We start from the raw sequence: 26,343 nt of genomic DNA on the forward strand, positions 1-26,343 counted from the left end.
TAATAATAATATTTTTCAACATATATATATATGTATATATATTTGAAAAACGGCCATTTTATATTTAGTTTATAGAGACATTGATTCAAATTTATTTCTTTCAAAAATAAATCGAGAAGGGATAAACTAAAAAATTACCATCGAACTTTCCAATCTCAACTAAAAATATATATATATATATATAATTTTGATCACTTGCACCCTAAGGTGCAGGATTTTTCGTGTGCGCCCACTAAAATCCTATACCGTGTTTTAGTATAAAAAAAACATCGCACACGAAAAACTCTGCACCTTAGGATGCAGGTGATCATTACTATATATATATATATATTTCAAAAAGGGCCATTTTATATTTAGTTTATAGAGACTGATTCAAACTTATTTCTTTCAAAAATTAATCGAGAAGGGATAAACTAAAAAAATACCATCGAACTTTCCAATCTCAACTGAACAAGTGTTTGTGTCGAAATATGTCCTTGGAGTCGTCATGAAATTTGACTACTGTGAAAAATATCCAATTCGCCCCCTTGCGAGACGTCATCGGAACTCGCTCTAAAAGAATAAAATATGCAGAAATAAAATTTTATAATTAATCTTGGAAAAAAAATGCAAACATGCATTCAAACATTCACGTGTCAAATAAAAATTAAACTTGCTCCAAAATCACACTGGGAAAAAAACATTGTTTGACAAGACATGAAACTATTTTCATATCGTTCCTCCACGGCCTTCACATGCAACCACTCGCTTCTTCGGTCACTCCGTGTCTTGTCCAATCTCAGGCTCATGAACTAAATCTTCCTCACCAGCACCATTCAAGTATAGTGAGTCAAAAAACTCAACAAATACAATGGAATATGCGCACACAAAAAAAATCTTAAAAACATACTTGGACATTCATGCATAATAAATAACTTCAGTACTTCATTTTGGGGAGATGTAAATGTGTGAATGTAGCAACCATTAGAACCTTTGGGTCCCGTGGTCACGGTCGTTGTACAACACGCTTAACATTTGGTACAGTATCATCTTCAATCAAAAGACAAAGCAGCAGGAAAACACCAAAGAACACAGCAAATATAAGTTGTCCAATCTGAACGACTTTGTAGTCAATAGACCTGACCCGTAACCCCATCCCAAACAAGCACGTTACAAAGTTCACCTATCTTGATGGATTTCTATTCTCTGACTTACAAAAATGCATGATTGTCAAGCATTGGTTTTTATCGTCTTATTTGGTAATCATTTCTTTGAATTCACAGATGCAGAAAAGAGATGGCAGCACCTAGGATGAGAGGGTTTCGCTTTTAACAGGGGTTCAAACCATTACTTCAGCAAAAAGGAAGAGCAGTTTGGACAACTTCAAACTCGCGAGTGGTAGTGCTTGTCAAACCAATTTTGAAAGCATTTTTACAAGACAGTTTCCTCAATTCCAACTTTGAACAAAGAAGAAGATAAAAGCTGGAGTTATGGAAAAAGAATCTCCATCACCAAAATTAAGCGGGTATGCCTACCTTATTCTGGAAAAACAACTGACTATTTTTTCAAAAAATAAATAATTAAATTCAATCTTTATAAAATTAAATGGTTCAAAATTTGAGAATTCTGTACATAGCACGCTTCAAACAGGTTCAGACGATAAACATCACACGTGATATACATAAAATGTAAATTTCACCATTACGTACCATCCACCCTGCACGGATCTACACCACCACGACCAACAGATGCCCCAGAATTGGCATCGACAGAACCATTGACAGTGTCTTTATAGTCGTAATCGTCGATCCTTGTAGATTTTCACCCAAACAAACACAATAAGAGAATACTACACGTGCATGTAGACACTCCCAAAAACTAAAACATGCTTCATTCAAAGAAGAGATGTTAATGGATAAATAAAAAAAATTCTAATGTAAAAATACAAAAGACCATACTGAAGAAGTGGAACAGTCATTGAACATCTAAGCTCGTACTACTAAGGCACAACACCAAAGTAAAATAGGTCGCACAATCATGTTCCTCCTGATTGAAATTTAAACAAATAATACCAGGAGTTTTAATAACATCAGATCCAATTAATCACATCATATACTAATGAATAGAGAAGATGACTTTCCAAACAGGACCATCAAAGCTTACAGCAAATGACTTCCAAACTAAGACAATTTTAAAGCTAGAATATACAATAAATTCTCAAGCAATGACAAATGAAGAAAGGAAGAACATGTTAAGGTATGATTTTGGAATGCATTTTACCGTGTGCGTTTGAGATGATAATTTTCAGAATAATCAACTGGACTCGTAATTTCATCGCCATCCTAAAATTAAATAACACAATTAACTTCCAAACATCGTATGCCAACAAAAACATAAACAGTGATAAAATGTTGAACCTTTGATGATGCTATCATATTCCTCTTTTGCACGTTCAAATCTAATCTAAATTATGGCTTTGGAATATATTTCAAACCTAGTCGAACACTCCACTTATGCTCCTGGCATAGCCATAATCTATTGTCACACAATATTATTCCGAAACTCAGAATTTTCAAGCATTTACTTCAAAACACCCTGCCGCAAAAAAAACCACTCCATTTGATACATACATTTAGAACTTGCAGACCAACATGTCGCACATCTCTGCTTTGTCTTCTATATTACATCTCTCCAACTTATATTTTATAGTTATTGACAGGGACATTAACAGAACCAAAGATAAATTCACGTGGCTACGTGAAACAAGTAACGAATTCCAAGTTTGAAATTAAAAAAGAACCAGTAAAAATCCGAATTCCATAATAAACAGGTCCGGGATCTAATCTAATTTTAACTCGGTTTTGAAATTGCATGCCTAGCATATGTGGCTAAAACTGTTGTGGGCCCAAGATAAGAGAGTTATGTAATGGCTGAGAAGCCCAAAACTGTATTTGTTTGTTCTAGAAGATATAAGGCTAACACACACACAAACACGGGGATGGTGGAGAATATATGGAGAGAATAAGGCAACTGGGGAGTTAGTTATTTAGAATATATGGAGAGAATAGGGCTACTGGGGAGTTCGTTATTTCTTTTTCTTGAGCAACACTTGCTACCTTGCGCTAGGGTTGTATGCAAAAACTTTCTGGGTTTCTATCCTTGCAATACAACAGAGCATATCCATCATATTTCAATTAAATACCTTTCTGTAAATTGTTAAATTATCGATGCAACAATAACAAAGAAGTTTTAATGATTGTAAACCAAGAAATTTCATTTGGCATCACCATCAACACAACACATATCACTAAACATTCAAATAAACCAGGAACAAGGATAATATGAACTCAACAGAAACACTAACGAAAATTGACAAATGACAAAACAGGGAATGGTACCTCGATCTCACAAAGAATTACATTAACCCCACCCAGCACGTCAACAACACCTCGAAAATGAGGGCGCTCACCAGTTTCAGCAGACCGAGCCCAAAAGGTCAAGCAATAATAAGTGACAAATATGTTAAGCTTGCCAACCTTCTCGAGAGAGAAATTCTTTCGCTGTAAGAAACCCACAAATACACAAACAAAATCATTACGTGTGTTCAATAATCAAGGCTGCAAATAATATTAAATAGTTTGTCTAACTTCTTTTTCATTGTAGCATTTCAAGGCTGATTCCGCCAATTCTTTGACATATTCAAATCCATCCACATTAAAACGTGTGATCCCTGCACTGGGGTCATGATCATATGGGTCGAAACATTTGTCACACAGCTGCCAACAAATTTATACGTTAAGTTTTCGAACATGAAAACATGGTGTGCTAGTGTTTAACCAATCAAATATCGAATAATAATACAGTAAAAACTAAAAAATCCAAAGGATCAAATCAAATGTATTAGATGAAAGGAACAAAGTACTTCACGCAGTGATGACAACGCTGAACCCATTGCAACAAACCCTGCAAAATTAGCATCCCATTCAACTGAACCCATTTTCTTTGATCCCTCACATGTTATAGGCATAGAAAAATCAATGCTTTTTACACAAAAATAAAGTCGTTGGATAATCAACCCAAAATAGTCAGACGCAAAACTCATGATTCGGGCTCGTGATATTTAAAATAGTATACATCATTGTTAAAATACGGACCTTAAAAATAGCTTTTAAACATAAGCATGAAATTGCCATCTCAAATATAATACACAAGTTCCCCACCGTGCAACAGTTTATCCTCTTCTTACGATTCAAGGACATATGCACAAGCGAAGATGAGCACCAAATTCAGATCCAAAGTTCAACAACACAGTAACTGATTTACATGATGAAATATATTTACATATTAAACTTATAGACTTGGCCTATGTACCCAAGCCAAAGACTTCCCATGACTCCAACTCTTCACTATCTTGGGACACGGAAGAGAGTTCAGCTTCACAATCTCTTTTAACTCGAAATAATAAGTGTGTATGATAGAACACAAGGAGGTTTAGAAGTCAACAATATGAATGAGGCCCGACGGTGAGCTCATTTCTCACGTGTTCAGTTGGCTGCTAAAGGGGATACTTAATTCACGTTTTCTCCCAAGAACAGAAATGCTGTTCGTATTGGGCCATGCTTTGAGATTCCAATTATCCAGCAAGAAGTTTGATTTAACTACCTACCGCCTCGATCGCCTAGGCATTGAATTCCTTTTTAACTATTTTTATAATAATTATATATAATCATGCAATATGTGCATAAATTAAATGATGTTTATACATAAATAAGCTTCATACAGTATAATAAAATTTATACAAGGTGCCAATAGTAAAAATAAAGATATAAGCGCAACTAACAAGATAATTAATAAAGATTGGAAGTTCTACATGGCAGTTCAAGGTGGGGTTTGTGGCACTTGTGGGTGATTCGGTTGGCTATATTGTTTTGAAGAGAGATGTGTAACGTATTACTAATTAGGGTTTTAAAATATTGTTGGCTTTTGAACACCTCACACCTGCCTTGCCAGCCCCGGCTTACCTTCAACCGCGTACAAAACTGTCTATCGTAGATGCAGTACAATTAATTGCCGCCTCCCGCCTAGACGGACGTCGTTAGAACACTATCTACCTTACGTCCGCATGGCATATTATACAAAACCCCGAAACAACAACAAAACGAAATTCATGGCAGCCAGATTTAAATCCAATTTTAATGTTTGAGAACTTGAATTGTATATTATATTCCGAATCCGTCTTATCGAATTAAATTTGACCCACATTCAATTAATCCACGGCAAGCCTAGCAAAAATTCAATACAATATAGAACAGAACAAACATGTATTACCACCTCTTACCATTGGATGATGAGCCCGGCTTGCGAAGGGATGTACGAAGTGATAGAAGGGGTATACAAGCATAATTGCGCCTTAATCGTCTATGTGTTAGCATTTTGTAATTGTTGTATAATTCGGAAATTTTTTCTTTCGTTTTGTTGGTTTAGTACGGTGGGACTTGCATAAGCGAGGATGGTTGGCAAGGAATATATTAAACCTCATCTATAGATCAGGTCCAATATGGGCTTGAGTTTTAAAAGGTCGGGGTGGGTAAGGATCCTTCAATATATTAACGAGCTGCTCTCGGATCTCAGATCCTAGCAGGCCTAACCCACTACCATCACCTAGCCAAATTGATTATGGTATGTTCTCGAGGGTCATTAAGAAAATCCTTCTTTTTCTCGAAAAATACAAACATGTCCGTATTTTCTTTTCAGTTTCTCAAAAAATTTATTTCAAGTCACTTTTCATATTATTCTACACATTGATTAAAAATTTCCCTCTGTCAAAAATAAACAGAGACCAAATAAACTACCAAAAGTTCTCTCCAAACTTTCCAAATACAACTAAACAAGTGTTAATGTTGAAACTTGTTCTCAGGGTCGTAGAGCCATGTTGTATTCAAGTTCATAAATGTTGACGCATACCACTTGACAGACCTACAAATATGCAAGCATTGGTCATCATCACATCTTATTTTGGTAATCATTTCTTTGGATTCCAAGATCGTACAGAATAAAATCTCTGGTAGCTGGAGAAAGGTTATGGCAGTATCTAGGGCAAGAGGGTTTTAATTTAAACAAGGTACAAATCATTGCCTCAACCACAAACGAAGAGAGCTTTGGAACTTCAACCTCACGGGTGGTAAAGCATGTTAAATTAATTATGAAGAGCATTTTGAATGGAAAATTTTCGTTAGTTATCAGTATAGTTTTTAAGACAGCTTAACTTAATTCCAACTTTCCATGAAACAGAAAGAAGACAATGCTGGAAGTATGAAAGGCATCACCATCACCATCACCATCACCATAAAATTAAAATTAAAGCTGGTAAGCCTACCCTCTTATGAGAAAATGTTTGTCATATTTGAATATGGTTAATAAAATAATTAATTACATTCAACCTTTGTAAAATAAATATAATATAATTGTTTAAAATTTGTGAATTTTGTTAATTCATTGCCAGCTTCGAAATGATTTAGATGATAAACAACACACTTTATATACATGGAATGTAAATTTCATGATTACGTACCATCCACCTTGCCCAGATTTACAAAACCATGACATGCAGCTGACTGAGAACTGTCATCTACCGAACCACCAACAGTGTCATTTTCTTTGTCATCATTCCTAGCACATTTCACCCAAACAAACCCATTAAGAGAATGCTACACGTGCATGTAGAAGACAAACTCAGAAACTGTCAACATGTTTCTTCATTAAAAAAAAAAAATTAACGGATAAACCATAAAATTATAAAAATTCAAAAGGCCACAGTTTAGAAGTGAAACATTCTACTAAGGCACGTCACCAGTGTAAAATAGGAAGCATCTTACCGTGCGCGTTTGAGGCGACAATTTACGGAATGACAAACTGAAGTCGTAATTTCATTGTCATCCTAAAAATAAATAACAAAAATTAACTTCCAAACATCTAATGCCAAAGAAAAGATGAACAGTGATAAAATGTTAAGCCTTTGATGATGCAATCATAGTCCTCTTTTGTTTGTTCAAATCAACCCGAAAACAATGGCTTTGATATTTATTCAAACTTGATTTAAGACTCCGCTTATTCTACTAATATGACCTCAATCTATCATCACACGATAGTAATCTGCAATTCAAAGAATCTATAAACATTTACTTCAAAATATACCCGGCTTGAAGGAATCCACTCCATTTCATGCATACATTTAGAACTTGCCAACCAACGTGGCACATATCTAGGGGTGCAAACGAACTGAACCTGTTCGTGAGCTTTGCGAGTCCGCTCGATAAATATTTGATTCGTATTCGAGCTTATCGAACTCGAGCCGAATTCGAACATGTTCAACTTTTTTTCGAGCCGAGCTCGAGCCGAAATTATACTGTTCGATAGTTCGCGAATAGTTCGCAAACCTTAATATTTAATTAATATAATAGAATTATAATAAATATATATACATTTCGAATTTTTTTCGAACTTTTCGCTTTTCGAACCATAATATCCGAATAGTTCACGAATAGGTTCGAATATTTCGAGCCGAACTCGAACTTCACTTCGAGCCGAGCTCGAGCCAAAATATTTGAAATTATCGAACTTTGAATCGAGCTCGAACTCGAATATACTCTTATCGAGCCAAATTCGAGCCTTAAAATTTTATCATTATTCGGCTCGATTCGGTTCGCTTGCACCCCTACACACATCTATGCTTCTGTCTTCTATGTTAACACTCTCCATCACAATCTATCTACCCATCTATCTAACTTGTAAATTCTGAATGTCTTTTAGTAACCATGACATAATTGTGGTATACTTTATCTATTGCTTTGGGTATGAAGACTTTTGGCAAATTTCGCACTTAAATAAAACTTCCTACAAAATTTCCCATACTTCTTTTCCACTAACCTCTCCCCACCTTTTCTTCAACCCCTCTCCATCATGTTATTTCTCAATGTCCTATCCCATTGGTTTTGATTGCTTTCGAAATATATATGTTTCAAAAAAAAATATCTTTCATTGTTAACAAGTACAGTGAGCAACAAGAAATGAAGAGAACACACCTGAAAACAAGGAGTCAGAGAGTGTAAGAATGAAGACGAAATTTTCTAAGAGTTCTATTTCTTTTTCGAATCGATCGTAGATTTTGGGTGCATCAGTTTTTTCCCCATTTCATTTTCACTGATAACTGTGATTGAATGTGGAGTGAATTATTTGATTATAGCAAAAAAAATGTATTCTGTTTGCAAATTTTGGTGCATCATTTATTTCTTTCTGTTTTCCCTTCAATTTTGTGGGTGATGGTCAAGTGCTTTTTTAGATTTGGTGTTCTAATATTATTAATTTTATGGGAGAATTTTTTACTAAATGTGGATAGGTAGATGAGATGAAGATTGTGATTTGATTGTGATTGTAATTGTACGAGGCAATATCTAACAACTGTATGCAAATCTCTAGAATTTGTGGAGCACAATAGAGATGTCAGATGAGTCTATGAAAGCTGCTTTGTTTATAGCGATTTATTTAACATATTTTAGTTTCTTTCAGCTAATTATATTTTCAATACAAATAATAAATATAAATATAAATAATTAACTAAATATCAAAACAAATTATATACAAATAATTAACTAAATATTAAAATTGTTATACACATGCAACGCATGTACATCTATTAATAGTATTTTATAACTATTGCCTGGGACATCAATTGAATCAAATAATAATTCACATCGACAGCATAAGACAATCAACGAATCCCTAGTTCGAAAGCTAATAGGAACCAGTAAAATTCAAATCCCATAATAAACAGAATGGGGCTTTTATTTAATCTTAACTCAGTTATTTGCAAGCCTATATATGTGGAAATAACTGTTGTGGGCCCGAAAGAAGAGTGTCGGATTGCGAGAGAGAAGCCCAAAACTGTATTCGTATATTCTAGAAGACATAAGGCTCACACGCACTCGTGAGAAGTAAAGCGAATATATGAAGAGAATAGGACTACTGGAGTGATGAGGATAATACGAACCCAATTAAAACACTAACGAAATTGACCAAAGCCAAAATGGCGAGACGGTACCTTGATCTCACAAAGCACTACATTATTCACATCCGTCACATGAACGACACCTCGAAAAAGATGACGCTCATTACTTTTTGCAGTCTGAGCCCAAAATGTCAAGCAATAATACGCAATAAATACGTTCAGCTTGCCAACCTCCTCCAAATAGAAATTCTTTCTCTGTAAAAAAAAGAACCCAAAAATACATGGATAAAATAATTATGCATGATAAATTAAAGAAGGCTGCAAATAATATTAAATAATTTGTCCAACTTCTTTGTCATTGTAGAATTTCAAGGCTAATGACGCCATGGAGTCGACTATTTCACTCCCATCGAAATGGATATACGTGATCCCTGCACCGGGTTCACTGTCACACGGGTCGAAATATGTATCACACAGCTGCCAAGATATTTAAACAAAGTTAACTTTTCGATGTTCACGAAAACATAGGGGTGATAATGTAGATTGTTAGCCCCAATTAGAAATCAAATAATAATACAGTAAAAACTATAAAATTGAAAAGATCAAATCACAGGTAGTAGAAGCAAGGAACAACGTACACCACGTAGTGCCCACAACATTGAATGACCCATTGGACAATACCCTGCAAAAGTAGTCGCATTCAACTGAACCCATTTCCTTTCATTACATACATTTCATATGCAAAGAAAATTCAATGATTTTTACATAAAAATGCTGTCAATCGATAATCAACCCAACTTAGATAGAGTTCAGACACAAAACTCATAATTCAGGACTTCAGGTTAATGATATTTAAAGTAGCTAACATTATTGTTAACATACCTTAAAAATAACTTTAAACATAAGCATGAAATTGCCATCTCACACGGTATAATGCACAGGTTCCCCAAAGTGTAACAGTTTATCATCTTATTAAGATTCAAGGACATATACACATGTAAAGATGACCACCAAACTCAGACTCCAAGTTCAACTACGCGTAACTCATTTACATAATAAAATATGTTCACAAATTAAACTTGTAGACTTAACCCATATACACGAAAGCAGAAGCTTCTTATGTCTCACACTCTTCACTGACATGGAGCTTGGAAGTGAGTTCAGTTCCAAGATCTCTTTTAACACAAGTGTGCATGATAGAACACAAAACTTATAAGTCCACAATACGAACGAGGCTAAGCTCATTTCTCATGTGTCCAGTTGGCAGCTAAAGGGGATGCTTAATCCACATTTTTGTCCAAGAAAGAATGTGATAACCCAAATCCTTGTTCGAATAAAGTATAATTAAAGATGAGTTTAGAGAGCTGTTAATCATGATTATTAATTAGTTAATTGAGGATATGCATGCAGGGAACCACCGGACAATAATTCAGATAATCTTATCCAAGTATCCAACTAGCCGAATGAGATTGTGACATGTGTCAGATAAGATAGATTCAGATCTTCTGAACTAATCCGGATCCAACCTATAAATAGGAGTCGATTTCATTGGTTTTCTTCACCCGTTTCCCTCGACTTCTCTCTCTCGAGTTCTAGCCGGTTCTTGGGCAATTTAGTGTTGAGAATCTTCAAAGCTGATGGTCGGCTTGGGGAGGGGTGACAATCAGATCGAGACTTCATCAGCGCGGGATGACGACGGACACTGGTTCTGAAGAGTAGACTTTGGTCAGATTGTATAGTGGTGTCACGGGTAAGGGCGCTACAAAGAAGAGAGATGTTCTTCGCACCGGGCCATGCTTTGCAATTTTATTTTATTTTATCAGAAACACATATATATTAATAGATTATGTAGGGTAAATACAAAAGTGGACCAGCGGTCCACAACATCCTCTAGAAAAGTTCAACAATCATGCAAACTGAGGACCAAACTCCAATCCCTATACAAATCTGAAATCGCAAAATATTGAAATTTTGTTATATTAATTTTGATCACTTGCATCCTAGGGTGCAGAATTTTTCATGTTAGTGTAAAAAAAAAGAAACACTAAAACCCGGTACCGGATTTTAGTGGTCGCACATGAAAAATCCTGCACCCTAGGGTGCAGGTGATTATTACTGTCTGTTATATTATGTAACCAAGTTGATACTCTCTGTGGAGAAAAGAAAACAAAATATCTTATTTGTACAGAAATATTAGTTAATATTTTATTCCTTTCTGTAGATTATAATTAAGGATAAGTAATATTCTGTCACATAAGAATTAGGGCTGGTAGTTGTATATATAATGATGAGCTTTGTAACTTTTTAATATATGAGAGAAGTATTATTCAAACCACTAATAAAATGTTCTCATATCTCGTCATATATTCCTTGTATTTGGTCTGTTCACATGGTATCAGAGCCGTAAGGCTTTGATAACGCAATTGGGGGACCTTGTGAAAGGAGCACTAACCTCTGGGTTGATAAACCCTCCCACTCCACATCGTTCAAATCGTGATTCCATTGGAATTCAAACCGAAGTCCATCTCTTGCAAAAGCAGCAACTCTGCCTGGGCCATAAAAGCAACGCCCTTGCATCTCCTGTGAAGAGGAGACGAGTTTGTGGAATAAATTCGACACCTTGCAGACCCTGAACAAGTGCGATTATGTCTGGGTCAAAAGACGAGAATTCGGAAACCTCCAGTGTTGTTGTGGGCCTGAAATCACAAGACTTGTACCCTAATGGGCTTGATAACTCACTCATCAGTCCATCTTACCATTCACAAATTGAATGGTAAAAATTTTCTGGAATGGGCCCAGTCCATTAAATTGGTGATTGACGGCAAGGGACGACTGGGATACTTGACAGGAGAAATGAAGGAACCTGAGAAGAAAGAGTCCAAGTGGAATTCATGGAAATCTGAGAATTCTATGGTAATTGCATGGCTTATAAACTCCACGGAACCTTCAATAGGGAAAACCTACATGTTACCCCCAACTGCTAGGGACATCTAGGATGCTGTGAGGGAGACATATTCTGATTTGGAGAATTCTTCACAGATTTTTGAACTGAAAACCAGGTTGTGGAATTCCAAGCAAGGGGAAAGGAACGTGATTGATTATTACAATGAAATGCGAGCATTATGGCAAGAATTAGACTTGTGTTATGAAGAATCTTGGGAACGCAAGAATGACAGTATAAAATACCAAAAATGCATGGAAAATGATCGAGTATATGTATTTCTTGCTGGACTTAATCGAGAGCTTGATGATGTTCGTGGCAGAATTCTCGGGAAGAAACCCCTGCCATCTCTAAGCGAAGTTTTTGCAAAAGTAATAAGAGAAGAGGGAAGACGTAGGGTAATGTTAAGTATCAAACCTGTGCCTACTATTGAAGTGTCTGCCCTTGTGTCCAAAAACACCAGTAACCAGCAACCTCGACAATGGCTGAGAGGGGAACGACTCAAGTGTGAACATTGTCGCAAGCCATACCACACAGGAGACATGTTGGGAATTACATGGCAAACCACCTAACTGGAAGCCAAAATTCCCAAAGCAAAAGGGTCGAGAATTTAGAGCCAATCAAACTGAAGCTGGAGAAGAAACCGGGGCAGCCTCTCGAATACCTTCTTTTAGTAAGGAACAATTAGACCAATTGTATAAATTTTTCCAATCCACACAGCTCTCAAAACCCACATCTGCCTCATCTTCTAGTTCATTAGCACAACAAGGTAACTTTTTCCCACAAACGGCCTTATATACATCTGTGTTATTTGGTGATCCATGGATAGTAGATTCCGGAGCAACCGACCATATGACAGGTTCATCTAAATTTTTCTTATCCTATACCCCATCGGGAAACAAAAAAATCAGAATAGCCGATGGCTCTTTATCTCCAATTGCATGAAAAGGGTCTATCGCCATTTCAAAAAAATTGATTCTGCATAATGTTCTCCATGTCCCTAATCTTTCTTGTAATTTACTATCAATCAGCCAGTTAACTCAAGAACTGAAATGTGATGCTAAATTCTCTCAAAATCTGTGTGAATTTCAGGATTCAGACTCGGGGATGATGATTGGCAATGCTACGGAGAATGGTGGGCTCTATTACTTTGAAGGGTCTGATTCGCATGGACAAGCCCAACAATCCAGTGTTGAACCGAACTCAAGCATCAATGATTTAATGTTATGGCATCGTAGATTAGGTAGGACATCAAATTTGTCATATTTGAGATATGTGTTTCCAGCTTTATTTAAGAATAAAAACACCTTTGAATTTCAGTGTGAAGCGTGTCAATTTGCTAAGCATCATCGTGCCACTTTTCCAGCACAGTCATATCAAGCATCTACGCCTTTTTCTCTTGTTCATAGTGATGTTGGGGACCATTTAAAATTCCAACAATTTCTGGAAAAAAAATGGTTTATCACATTTATTGATGATCATACACGAATGACATGGTATACTTGCTAAGCCAAAAATCTGAAGCTGAACATGTTTTCAAAATTTTTTATGCTATGGTTCAAACACAATTTCAAAAAAATGTTCGAGTATTTCGTAGCGATAATGGGAAGGAGTACATTAATCAAATTCTAAGGACATTTTTTTTTGGAAAATGGGATAATTCATCAAAGTTCTTGTGTTCGAACTCCCCAACAAAATGAGGTGGCAGAGAGAAAAAAATAGACATCTCCTAGAGGTGGCTAGGTCTCTAATGTTCAGCACTGGAGTACCTAAGTACTTGTGGGGAGAAGTTATCCTAACTGCCACTTATTTGATCAATCGGATACCTTCTAGAACTTTAAATTTTCGATTACCTTTATTAATGTTTAAAGATTGCTTCCCTTTGTTACATTTACCGTCTGACTTACAACCTCGAGTGTTGGATGTATCGCCTTTGTCCATGTGTATGATCGAGATAAATTGGATCCTCGGGCATTGAAATGTGTTTTTGTTGGATATTCTTCAACAAAGAAAGGATATAAATGCTTTGACCCACGGACAAAAAAGTTTTTCATCTCACTGGACGTCACATTCTTTGAGTCTCAAGCCTATTTTACTCCTCTTCAGGGGAGAATATACTTGAAGACTTGTTTCCTGACTTTGTCTCTCATAATAAAAGTCCTGATGATGTCATGGTTGATATAAACATGAGTCTCACACCACTAACAACAACAACAGAGTTAGCATCCACCAATGAGAGTGACACTAAAACAATGGGTGACAATAAGCGTCTGTTGGTCAAGTCTATGCGAGAAGACAACCTCAAAGCAAGAAAAACCCCATGATCCCACATGACCATGAGTCAGAACCGAGAAAAGAATCTGATGTCACAACTCCTCCAAATCAAGGTAAAGAATTTGAGCCATCTCATAATAACATTGATTTCCCCAAGTCTCTAGATCTCCCCATTGCCCTTAGAAAAGGCACTAGAACATGTACCCAACATCCATTATCTAACCATGTATCCTACAAGAATATTTCTAAGTCCTATTCCATCTTTATCTCTCAGTTGCATAGTGTGGATGTTCCTAAGTCTATACAGGAGGGTCTATCTGTTCCGCATTGGAAGGAGGTTGTTCTAGAGGAAATGCATGCCTTGAAAAAGAATGACACATGGGAAATAGTGACCTTGCCGAGAGGAAAGCAAACAGTGGGCTGCAAATGGGTGTTCAATGTGAAAATCAACTCTGATGGGTCATTGGAGCGATATAAAGCCAGACTTGTTGACAAGGGATTTACCCAAAACATATGGGATTGATTATCAAGAAATGTTTGCTCCTGTGGCAAAGCTAAACACATTAAGAATTTTACTCTCCATAGCTGCGAATCTGGATTGGCCCCTACACCAGTTGGACGTGAAAAATGTTTTTCTCAACGGAGAATTGGAGGAGGATGTGTATATGAATGCTCCTCCAGGATTTGAGGATCAATTTGAAGGAAGAATTTGCAAACTGAAAAAGTCACTTTATGGACTAAAACAGTCCCCACGAGCATGGTTTGAAAAGTTTTCCAAATCGGTAAAAAAACATGGCTACACTCGGGGACAATCAAATCACACTACGTTTGTGAAGCATACCAAGGATGGAAAGGTGGCTGTTCTAATAGTGTATGTTGATGACATAATTTTAACAAGAAGCGATGAGATTGAAATAACAAGACTGAAGCAATGTCTTGCATCAGAGTTTGAGGTCAAGGATTTGGGTCCCTTGCGTTATTTCTTGGGAATGGAAGTTGCCGGATCAAGACATGGAATATATGTCTCACACAGAAAATATATCCCGACTTACTTGAAGAAACCGGGATGAGTGGTTGCAGACCTAGTGATACTCCTATGGACCCAAACTTGAAACTCGGAAATGTGATTGAAGGAACTCCTACTGATACAGGAAGATATCAACGATTGGTGGGAAAATTAATTTATCTTTCTCACACACGACCCGATATTGCCTTCGCTGTGAGTATGGTGAGTCAATTCATGCATTCACGGTATGAGGAACACTTAGAAGCTGTCTACAAAATCTTAAGATACTTAAAGAACACTCCTGGGAAAGGATTACTATTCAAGAGGGGTGAGGGGTGAACAGAGAAGTATAGAGGGATTTACAAATGCTGATTGGGCGGGATCAACTACTGATAGAAGATCAACTTCAGGGTATAGTACGTTTCTGTGGGGAAACCTAGTTACCTGGAGGAGTAAAAACAAAATGTTGTGGCGAGAAGCAGTGTAGAAGCAGAACTGAGGGCTATGGCAAATGGAGTATGTGAATTACTCTGGTTCAAGATGGTTCTGGAAGAATTGAAGCTAGAGGTGGTAACTCCTATGAAATTGTTCTGTGACAACAACTCAGCTATTAGCATTGCAAATAACTCAGTTCAGCACGATAGAACAAAGCATATTGAGATTGATAGACACTTTATCAAGGAAAAGTTAGAAAGTGGGGTGATACGTATGCCTTATGTTCCTTCAGGGCAACAAGTTGCTGATGGTTTAACTAAAGGGCATTTTCGACCAAAGTTTGGAGAATTCACAAGCAAGTTGGGCATGATCAATATCTTTGCACCAACTTGTGGGGGAGTGAGGAGAAAAGGAAACAAAATATCTTATTTGTACAGAAATATTAGTTAATATTTTATTCCTTTCTGTAGATTATAATTAAGGATAGGTAATATTCTGTCACATAAGAATTAGGGCTGGTAGTTGTATATATAATGATGAGCTTTGTAACTTTTTAATATATGAGAGAAGTATTATTCAAACCACTAATAAAATGCTCTCTTATCTCGTCATATATTCCTTGTATTTGGTCTGTTCACACTCTCAATTTCAATTATCCAGTAAGAAGTTCAATTTAACTATCCACCATATGTCAGCAAGAGTACGAAAATAATACTAACCCCAAGAAAGCCCCAAATATATAGTGGCCTGATTTCAACCCCTTTTTGTATTTGCTCGAATAGTATTTTTCATTTCATCCTATCAGATTCAATCAACCCACGGCTAGCCGAGCATATATTTTTTTTTAATCAGAAACACGAATATTATTAAATAGTTAAATAAATAAAATACAAAGTGTGGACCAGTGGTCCACTAATCCTCAAAAGAGGGATCAAAGTTAATCTAATTCAAAGCTAAACTTCAATACATAAAAAAACAACAAACAAAACATTCATCGCCATCTCTTACTGTTGGATGATGAGTCCAGGCAATCATTCATCACCATGTCTAACCCTTTGGATGACGAGCACGGCTTGCGAAAGGAAAGTACGAAGAGATGAAGGGAAATACGAGAACGATTGCACCCTAGTCCTCTATGTGTTCTGCCCTCAGGGTTTGCCGTCACTCGAGTTTTATATATATTTTTTTAAATATAATTATTAGAAACAATGGAATATATACTAATATAGATATAGATAGCGTGCAATTATAAAAAGCTGACCACAGGTCCAAGCAAAAACTATCAAACTACAACCCTATAATATCAACCAAAATTATACTACATCCGTCTCATATCAATAGGCAAGTTTGTGTTTTTCCACAGATTAAAAATGTGTTTGTGAAACTAAATTTTAGAAAGATATTTCTCATTCTAACCTTATTTAATTAAGATTTCAATAGAATAAAATAATTGTGCAAGTAGTTAATTATATTGTAAATTGATAAAAAAAAAAAAAAAAAGACAGGACAAATGACATTAAATATGAAAACTAAACTATATATTTGAGACGGATGAAAAAAAAATGAAGCCAAAATGAGAGGGACAAAGGGGAGTAAATGATATATGATATGATATCAATTAATATTAATATCTTCCAAGTCTTAAAGAAAGTGACTCATGTATTTAATTCCAATATTACCCTTCAATAGCCAAAAAAAGGTTTAAAAACTTATGAAAAACAAAATCGAAAGTGTAAGTAAAAAAATGCTTCGGTCTGTCTGAATAATTGATTCCCCGATAAGTAATACACATTTTCTAAATTTAAATGGAAACCACATTATATTTTAATTTGGTTGTTAAGGAATTATTACTAAAATGTAACGAAGGACCCATATTATTGAACTTTTTGAAAAGTATACATTATTGAATATTTTGGTTTTATTAATGTGTTATCAAACTTATAGTTATTCCGTGATTTATAGTGTACAAAATTTTATATTAAAATTCAGCATACATGTAAGCATCGCATACCAATATTATGTAGTATTTTGAAAATCGATGTCACTCTCTTTCATTAACACAACTAGTAGACCAAGTTCCAACCATTAAAAATGGAGATTTCAACAATTTGGCAAAAACTTATTACAATTCACATGTAAAATAATTAATTAACCATAATTTTCACATTTTTTTGCATGGTCATTGATTCAAAATTTCTTTCCTTTTCTCAAAAGACGAAAACAAAGGAGAAAAAATATATCATTAAAAGTTCTCTCTATATTCCAAATTCCAGCTAAATAAGGTTTCGAGTTGAAACTTGTCCTCTCAAATCGATCCTTGGTCACTACTAAACAAAATACACATGATGCACGTGCATAATAAATCATAGTTAAAATTTTAATAATAATAACACATTTTGTAATGATAGACTAATTCGTAATTTGTTTTACTTTATTTCGTAGGGTTTGCGTGATAATTTGTAGATAAGCGGGGACGGTTTGCATGGATAATGATAAAATTCCTGAATAGATTAGGTCGAGTATGGTTTAATCTTAAAGGGCCGGGTTGGGTATGGATCGTTCAATATTTAACGGGCCACTCTCAGGCCTCGACACCTAGCAGTCATGACCTATTGACATCCCAATAAATTGATTATGGTATGTTCTTAACGGCCATTAAGAAAATCCTTATTTAGTCTAAAAAAATATTAACAAAAATTTCAATTTTTTTGGTTTCTTAAAAACATTATATTTCATCTCACTTTTCACATAATATAAATTCAAATTTTATTTCTTTTAAAAAATAAATAGAGAAGTAGAAAACTACCACAAAATTCTAACATTCCAATTTCAACTAAACAAGTGTTCATGTTGAAACTTGTTCTTCGGGTTCATGAATCATACTTGATATAAAAAAAATTTTATCCGAAACACAAATATTATTAATAATTAAAAAAATTAAAATACAAGGTGTGGACCAGTGGTCCACTAATCCTCAAAAGAGGGATCAAGGTTAATCAAGCTCAATGCTAAATTCCAATCCCTATACAAGTGTGAAATCGCAAAAGATTGAAATTCATCTATATTATGTAACCAAGTTGATCCTCTCAACTTAATCTTGTCCCAACTATCTCCAATCAAATCTTCTACTCCTTCAAAGATCCTTCTGTTCCTTTCTAACCACACAATCCAACAAATGCAATGCACTAAAACCCTCCAAATAATTTTCCACCTTGTTCCCATTGTCCGTCCCAAATCTGCCGCGAACAGCTCCCTCGTGGTACTTGGTGTCACCCATGAAAGACCCAAGTCCTGCAGCAGCAGCCACCATAAGGAGCTTGTGCAAGGGCAATGAACCAACAAATGATCTTGACTCTCTCCTCCTTGTTTGCACAGTACACACCAATTAGGGCTCAAGGAGCAGTTCGGAAACCTCCTTTGAATCACATCACAAGTCGGCAATCTACTCAACGCTGCTGTCCATGAGAATACCTTTACCTTAGAGGGAATCTTAGCCTTCCAGATTGTGTGAAAAAGATCGAATTTTGAAAACAAATCATCCGAGCAGAAAGAATCAAAGAAAGATTTCACTGAAAACACACCTGAATCATCCTACTTCCACCTCCGAACGTCCTCCCCTCCCTCCACTATGCTAACCCTGCCCAAAACTTCCAGCAAACTAATTAACTCACCAAGCTCCTCATCCCTAAGATCACGATGAAGATGCAGATCCCAAGAAAGAGAATTGAACGAAGAGGACTCCTCACTAGAAAGAAAATACGAAATGGATTTATTATGAGCTCTTGAGAGCTGAAAAAGCGAAGGAAAAAGAATCTGAAAAGAGAATTGTCCTTCCCAACAATCCTCCCAAAACCTAATTATATCTCCCCCCTTAACCACTAGCCTCACTGATTGAATAAAATCCGGATAAATCCTAGAGATGAACGTCCAGAGACTTCGAAAAGTGTTATGCCTTGTCAGTCCCACGTGTCATCCATTATCTTGCATGCCGTATTTGCTGACTACAATCCTCTTCCACAACGAATTCCCCTCCTCAGAGAAACGCCACCACCATTTACCCAACAAAGCCTTAATCCTTAAACAAATATTGCCGATCCCCAGACCTCCGCTACTCTTTGGAAAGCTAACCTTCTCCCAAGCTACCAAGTGGCAGTGTTTGTCCCCATCTGGCCCATCCCACAAAAAATTCCTCATTAACTTCTCCATGGACTCCGCCACCCCCCTAGGGATTCTGAATAGCGACAACTGATACAACGGTATGGCATTCATCACCGCCGAAATCAAGGTTAGTCTACCTCCTCTCGATAGAAAAGATTTCTTCCAACTTGCTAACTTTTTTGACATTTTGAACAACACCGGCTCCCAAAAGGATACCTTGATGGGATTTTCTCCTAAAGGTACTGCCAGGTAAAGAATTGGCCAAGACTCCAGCCCACAACCGAACTCTCTAGCCATCTCCATTTCCTCTGCGGCCTCACAATTAATGCTCAACAAAGCACTCTTTTCTAAATTGATCTTCAAACCCGACATTTCGCAAAAAGAAACCAGAATGTCCTTCAAAAATCTTAGTTGTCTTCCGTCCTTCACAAAAAATAATGAGTCATTTGCGAATTGTACGTGAGAAACCTCGACTCCTTCTCTACCTATATCCCAGCCTTGAATAAAGTTCATGGCCTTAGCCTTGTCCATCAGTCTAGCCAAAACATCAGCCACCAAGTGAAAAAGAAAAGGAGATAGATAATCTCCCTGTCTTAAACCCTTTTCTCCTATTATTTTGCCACAAGGCCTGCCATTGATAAGAATCGAATAGTTGACGTTGTCAAGTCAGCCTTTGATCCATCTTCTCCACCTCTCACCAAATCCCTTTTTCATTAGTACAAAATCCAGAAATCTCAAATCCACATTATCGTATGCTTTTTCGAAATCTGCTTTAAAAGTCCATCCTCACTTTTTCTTCAATCTGAACTCTTCTACCATCTCATTAGCAATGAGACAGCAGTCGAGTATCTGTCTCCCTTTAATGAAAGCTCTTTGAGAGTCTGCAATCGTAGTATCCATAACCTTTTTCGGACGCGAAGCTAGCACCTTGGCAATAATCTTATACAAACTGGTAACCAAACTAATAGGTCTAAAGTTCTTGATACGCTCTGAATCTTTCTTTTTTGGGATCAAACAAATGTAGGTTTCGTTTGTCACTCCGTTAATTATTCCTTTTTCGTGAAATTCCTCAAAAACCTTGATCAAATCCCCCTTGATTACAGTGTGCAAGTACGCCATGATGCATCTCTTCTCATACTTACATATGAATGATTTTCAAGCCTTGGTTATGATCGTATCTTATTTTGTAATCATGCTTTAGATTCATGGATCATACAGAAGAGAGGTTCTGGTAGCTAGAGAAAAGATATGGTGAGATTTTCGCTTGAACTCGAACCATTGCATCAGCCACAAAGGAAGATAGGTTTGGACCACTTCAACCTCATGGGTGGTAGTGCATGTTAAATTAATTTTGAAAAGAATTTTAAATGGGTTATTTTTTGCTAGTTATTGGAATAGTTTTTTACACATTTTCCATTAATAATCCAAACTTTCCATCAAAAGAAGAAAGAAGACAATGTCTCTGTCACCGTAATACAGCACACTATATAAGCGTAGATTGGAAATTACATGATCATGTACCTTGCACATTGCTTAGATCTACATCACCAAGGCCAACAGATGAGCCAGAACTGGCATCCATCGAACCACCGGCATAGTCATTTTTGGCATATTCATCCCTCCTTGTACATTTCACACAAACAAACCCAATAAAAGAATAATACTACACAAGCATAAAGGCACTCCCAGTAAATGTGAAAATGCTTCATTCAAAAAAGAGAGAAAGGATAAACCATAAAATTCTAAAACTACAAAAAATCATATTGAAGAGAAGCGAAACATTCATTGAACATCTAAGCTCGTACTAGCCAGGCATATCATTAAAGTAAAAGAGGTAGAATAAACAAGGTCCTCCTTACTGAAATTTGCAAACAAACAACACGACTATTAATATCATCAGATCCAATTAATCACATGATATACCAATGAACATAAAGATGAATTTCCAACCAAGACAAACTTAAAGCTAGAATATATAAATGCTAAACTAACAAAAAACATCACAGCATAAGATAACAATGCTTAGAGCAAATGACTTCCCAACTAAGACAATATTCAAGTAATGATAATTACACAACCAATGACAAATAAATAAAGGAAGAACACTATGATAGCATGATGCATGTTACCATGAGCATCTGAGACGACAATTTTCGGAATGATCAACTGGAATCGTAAATTCACCGTCATCCTAAAATAAATATCAAAAAAATTAGCTTCCAAACATAGTATGAAACATTGATAAATGTTAAGTCTTTGATGATGCAATCCTGTTCCACTTTTGCTTATTCGAAATCTAAAATAACGGCTTTGATATTTATTTCAAACTTGGTTGAAGACTTCGCTAATGCTCCTGACGTGGCCTCAATCTACCATCACATAATATTATCCACAACACATAGAATCTTCAAGCATTTACTTCAAACTACCCTGCCACGAGAAAACCACTCCATTTGATGCATACATCGGAACTCGCTGACAATATGGCACATATCTATGGTTTGTCTTCTATGTTACCTCTCTCCATCTCATATTTTATTGTCATTAACTGGGGCATGGCATTAATTGAATCAAAGAATAATTCAAATGGCAAGCATAAGTAAACAATCCGAAGCATGAAAGCCAAAGAGAACCAGTAAAAATCCAAATCACATAACAAACGGACTTGGGGTTTTATTTAATTGAACTCAGTTCTGAAATGTGCAAGCCTAGCACACGTGGCTGCAAACTTTGTGGGCCAGAGAGGAATCAGGTTGTGGGAGAGAAGCCCAAAACTGTATTTGTTTATTCTCAAAGAAATAAGGCTCGTACACGCTGGGGGAGAATTTGTGGAAAGAATAGGGCTACTGGAGTGTTATGATCTTAAGTACATGGGGCTTAAAGGGTGATTTATCATGGGCTGTAATACATTGGGCAAAACCAATTATGTTGTTAGGAAGAGAATTCTAGGAGGAGTGCCTTGGGAAAGGGGCAAGGGAAATATAATAGAGTTGGGTGCATAGAGTTTAGGAAACGGATTATTTTCCATTGTGACTTTTACTCGCAGAAACTAGTAAAGAACAAAAGTTCAAGAGATTATTTCTGGGTTTAATTCAGTATATTTCTATTATATTCTTCAATTATCTCTTCATATAAATTGAATTCACAACACTGATCCAACCTGCTCGATTCGAGAGACAATAGACAATGATGGCCAGCACAAGAACAGATGCGAAGTTTGCAGCTATGGAGCGATCGTTGGGGGGTGCAGGAGAGTATGTTGCAGGTGCAGGGGGTAAGCTAGATAGGATTGATCAAGCTCTCGGAGGCCTTAGTGATCTGCAAGTGTTGATGGAACAGTGGATCAAGGGTCAGGGAAAATTAAGGATTGCAGCAGACCAATGAGATGATATCAAGGGTTTGATGGAGAAATTGGTGAATAGAAAATTGGGAGATGAAGCAAACCAGTAAGGTGTCATCAATGCGGTGAAGGTGAATCATGAGTTGCTCTATCAAGAACAAAACACTCAAGGAAGAGGGTCTTACAAAGAAGTGCATTATGACGCAAATGATGAAATTAAGCAAGCGGAAGATTGAAACATTGCCGCAGGTGAGCTCGCAAAAGGCAGACAGGCCAAATATTGAAGCAAAGCAAACTTGGCTACGAGAATATATGGCGGTACTTGGATTGAAATCGGAGGAGTAGAGCACCAAACTCTCTCAAATCCATAATATTTGCAGGGAAAGGCTAACTTTTAATTGGAACTCATGGGTTGAAAGGAAGACTTCGTGGATGAAATGGGAACGACGTCAAATTGTAATAATTCAAAGGTACAGTGCCTGCAAAGCAACTAATCCATATGACTTTGTTTCCATGGCGATGAAGGGGGAGTCGTTTAGATGGAAAGCTAAGGCGGTGTTTCTGCAGGCTAAGATTAGAATGGATGAAGGCAAGGAGCCATACGTGAGAAAGGGAAAGGGAAAGGGAAAGGGTAGTATAATAGGGGTTGGCTGCATAGAGTTTAGGAGACAGATTATTTTCCATTGTGCGTTTTACAAGCCAAAGCTAGGGAAGAACGAATGTTCTTGTACAGAGATTATTCTCTGGGTTTAATTCAGCATATTTCTATTCTTTTCTTCAATTATCTGTTCATATAAATTGAGTTCACAACATGGAGTCAATTATTTCTTTTTCTTACGTAATACGTACTAGCTTGTGTTTGGAGGGTACATAAAATTTTCTCTGGGTTTATTTTCTTTTAATTCAAAAGAATATATTCAACACTTCCAATCATATACCTTTTGTAAAATTGTGGATGCAGCAATGACACAGGAATTTTGAAGATTGCAAACCAAGAAATTTGATTTGGCATCACCATCAACTTAACACATGCCATTGACCACTCAAATAAACCACGATCGAGGATAATATGAACAAAAATTTAAGAAAATAACGAAAATAGACCTAAAAAAATCGGGGAGGATGGTACCTTGATCTCGCAAAGCAATACTTTATCCCCACCCAGCACATCGACAACACCTCGAAAAAGACGACGCTCGTCACTTTCAGCAATCCGTGCCCAAAATGTCAAGCAATATAACACAACAAACATGTTAAGCTTTCCAACTATCTCGAGAGAGAAATCCTTTTGCTGTAACAAACCCAAAAATACACAAAGAAAATCATTATGTGTGTTAAATAATCAAGGTTGCCAATAGTATTAAATAATTTGTCTAACTTCTTTATCATTGTAGAATTTCAATGCTAATTCCGCCATATAGTTGAAATGTTCTATCCCATCAATGTAGAAACGTGTGATCCCTGCACCGGGGGCACAATCACGCGGGTCAAAATATTTATCACACATCTGCCAACAAATTTAAACAATGTTAAGTTTTCGATGTTCATGAAAACGTGGTGTGATCATGTAGAGTGTTAACCCAATAAATATCAAATGACAATACCGTAAAAAAACTATAAAATCCAAAGTATCAAATCAAATGTAGTAGAAGAAAGGAAAAACGTACTTCACGCAAAAACGACAACTGTGAATCATCCACTGGACGAAACCCTGCAAAATTCGTATCCCATTAAACTAAATCCATTTTCTTTGATACCTCGCGTTTAATGTTTTATATGCACACAAAATTAAACGAATTTTAGCTGGAATTCAAGTCACTTGATAATCAACCCAAACTAGTCGCACACAGAACTCATAATTCAGGTTCATGATCTTTAAAGCAGTATACGTTACTGTTAAGATATAGCATACCATAAAAATAGCTTTCAAACGTAAGAATGAAATTGCTATCTCAATAGGGTGTAATACACAAGTTTCCCACAGCGTAACAGTTTATCATCTTATTATAAGATTCAAGGACATACGCAAATGTGAGGATGACTACGAAATTCAGACTCCAAGTTCAACAACACGTAACTCATTTACAAAATAAAATAAGTTTACAAATTAAACTATTAGACTTGGCCCATTTACGCCAAAGCCTGAGACTTCCCACGTCTTAAACTCTTCACTAACTTGGAACTTGAAAGAGAATTCAGCTCCCAGATCTCTTCACCTCGAAATAATACGCGTGCATGATTTGGAAAACAAGAAGGCTTAGAAGTCATCAAGATGAATGAAGGTAAAGCTAGTTTCTTATATGTCCAGTTGGCTGCTAAAGGGGATGCTTAACCTGCAATTTTTCCAAGCAGCAAGAGTTCGAAAATTATACCAACCCCCAGACAGCACCCAAAACGAAATATATGGCAACCGGATTTAAATCCCATTTTTTATTTGCGAACTCGATTTATATTTTGTATCACATCCTACTGAATTCAATTTGGCGCAAATTCAATCGACTCACGGCTATCCAAGCATAAAGTCAATACATTAAAAAAAACAACAAACGAAACATTCACACTCCAGGTTCAACAAGACATAACTCATTTACATAATAAAAAATGTTCACAAATTAAACTTAACCCATAAACGCCAAAACCTAAGACTTCCCACGTCTAACTTGGAACTTGGAAGAGAGAGTTCAGCTCCAATATCTCTTTAACTAATAATAAGAGTGCATGATGTGAACACAAGGCGGCTTAGAGGTCAACAATATGAACGAGGGTTGGCTGCAATAGGGGATGCTTTATCGACAATTTTTTCCAAACTCAATCATTCCACGACTACCTCGCTTAAATTCAATACACAAAAACAAAACAAAACAAGAATAATCGCCATCTCTTAACCATGGCTTGAGGGAGAGGGAGAGGGAGAGGGAGAGGGAGAATAAGAAGAGATCTACGGGGAATACAATCACGATTGCGCCCTTCTCTGAGGTTGGGTTTTACATAAATTAGATTAGATGGGCCGAACTTTGGGTATGGGCTTACACTCACCCCAGAGTTGTATTTTTGGTATGGACCGACTCACGACGTATTCAGTATCTACACTATTATTTATACTATCTATACTTCTACATTGGGTTGGTAGGCTGGTATGACCAAGCTCTTTATTTATTTGCCTTTTAGTATATATTTAACTACCAAAATACCATTTTATTTTGTTC

General features: G+C 36.4%; 1 protein-coding gene across 12 annotated transcripts; it reads right to left on the reverse strand.

The window, feature by feature from the left end:
* Nucleotides 1-574: 574 nt before the first annotated feature.
* Nucleotides 575-26,124, reverse strand: LOC140876428 (uncharacterized). 12 transcript variants are annotated; one of them, XM_073280379.1, is made up of 17 exons: nt 25,761-26,123; nt 24,805-24,848; nt 24,516-24,644; nt 24,267-24,428; nt 21,927-21,988; nt 21,319-21,419; nt 9,622-9,665; nt 9,332-9,460; nt 9,077-9,238; nt 6,855-6,916; nt 6,551-6,648; nt 3,902-3,942; nt 3,627-3,755; nt 3,378-3,539; nt 2,260-2,321; nt 1,689-1,789; nt 575-791 (listed from the first exon to the last, which is right to left on the reverse strand). In XM_073280379.1, exons 1-17 carry the CDS (start codon nt 25,762-25,764, stop codon nt 757-759), a joined length of 1,527 nt encoding a protein of 508 aa, XP_073136480.1. In that variant the 5' UTR covers nt 25,765-26,123; the 3' UTR covers nt 575-756. The 12 variants fall into 12 exon arrangements, 10 of the variants coding, with proteins under 10 accessions (XP_073136480.1, XP_073136479.1, XP_073136486.1 ...); XM_073280378.1 differs by having other exon boundaries at nt 575-797; nt 25,761-26,121; XM_073280385.1 differs by having other exon boundaries at nt 575-797; nt 24,516-24,598; nt 25,791-26,120.
* Between the last annotated feature and the right edge of the window lie 219 nt (nt 26,125-26,343).

Source organism: Henckelia pumila, chromosome 1 (genome assembly GCF_033568475.1).
Source record: "Henckelia pumila isolate YLH828 chromosome 1, ASM3356847v2, whole genome shotgun sequence".
Classification (NCBI taxonomy): Eukaryota; Viridiplantae; Streptophyta; class Magnoliopsida; order Lamiales; family Gesneriaceae; genus Henckelia; species Henckelia pumila.

Coding starts and splice junctions, on each gene's coding strand:
- LOC140876428 (XM_073280378.1), bottom strand. Junction 24,645..24,804: donor AGTTGTCGTTTTTGCGTGAA/GTACGTTTTTCC, acceptor ATTTGTTGGCAG/ATGTGTGATAAATATTTTGA. Junction 798..1,688: donor AGATCCGTGCAGGGTGGATG/GTACGTAATGGT, acceptor CTGGTGAGGAAG/ATTTAGTTCATGAGCCTGAG.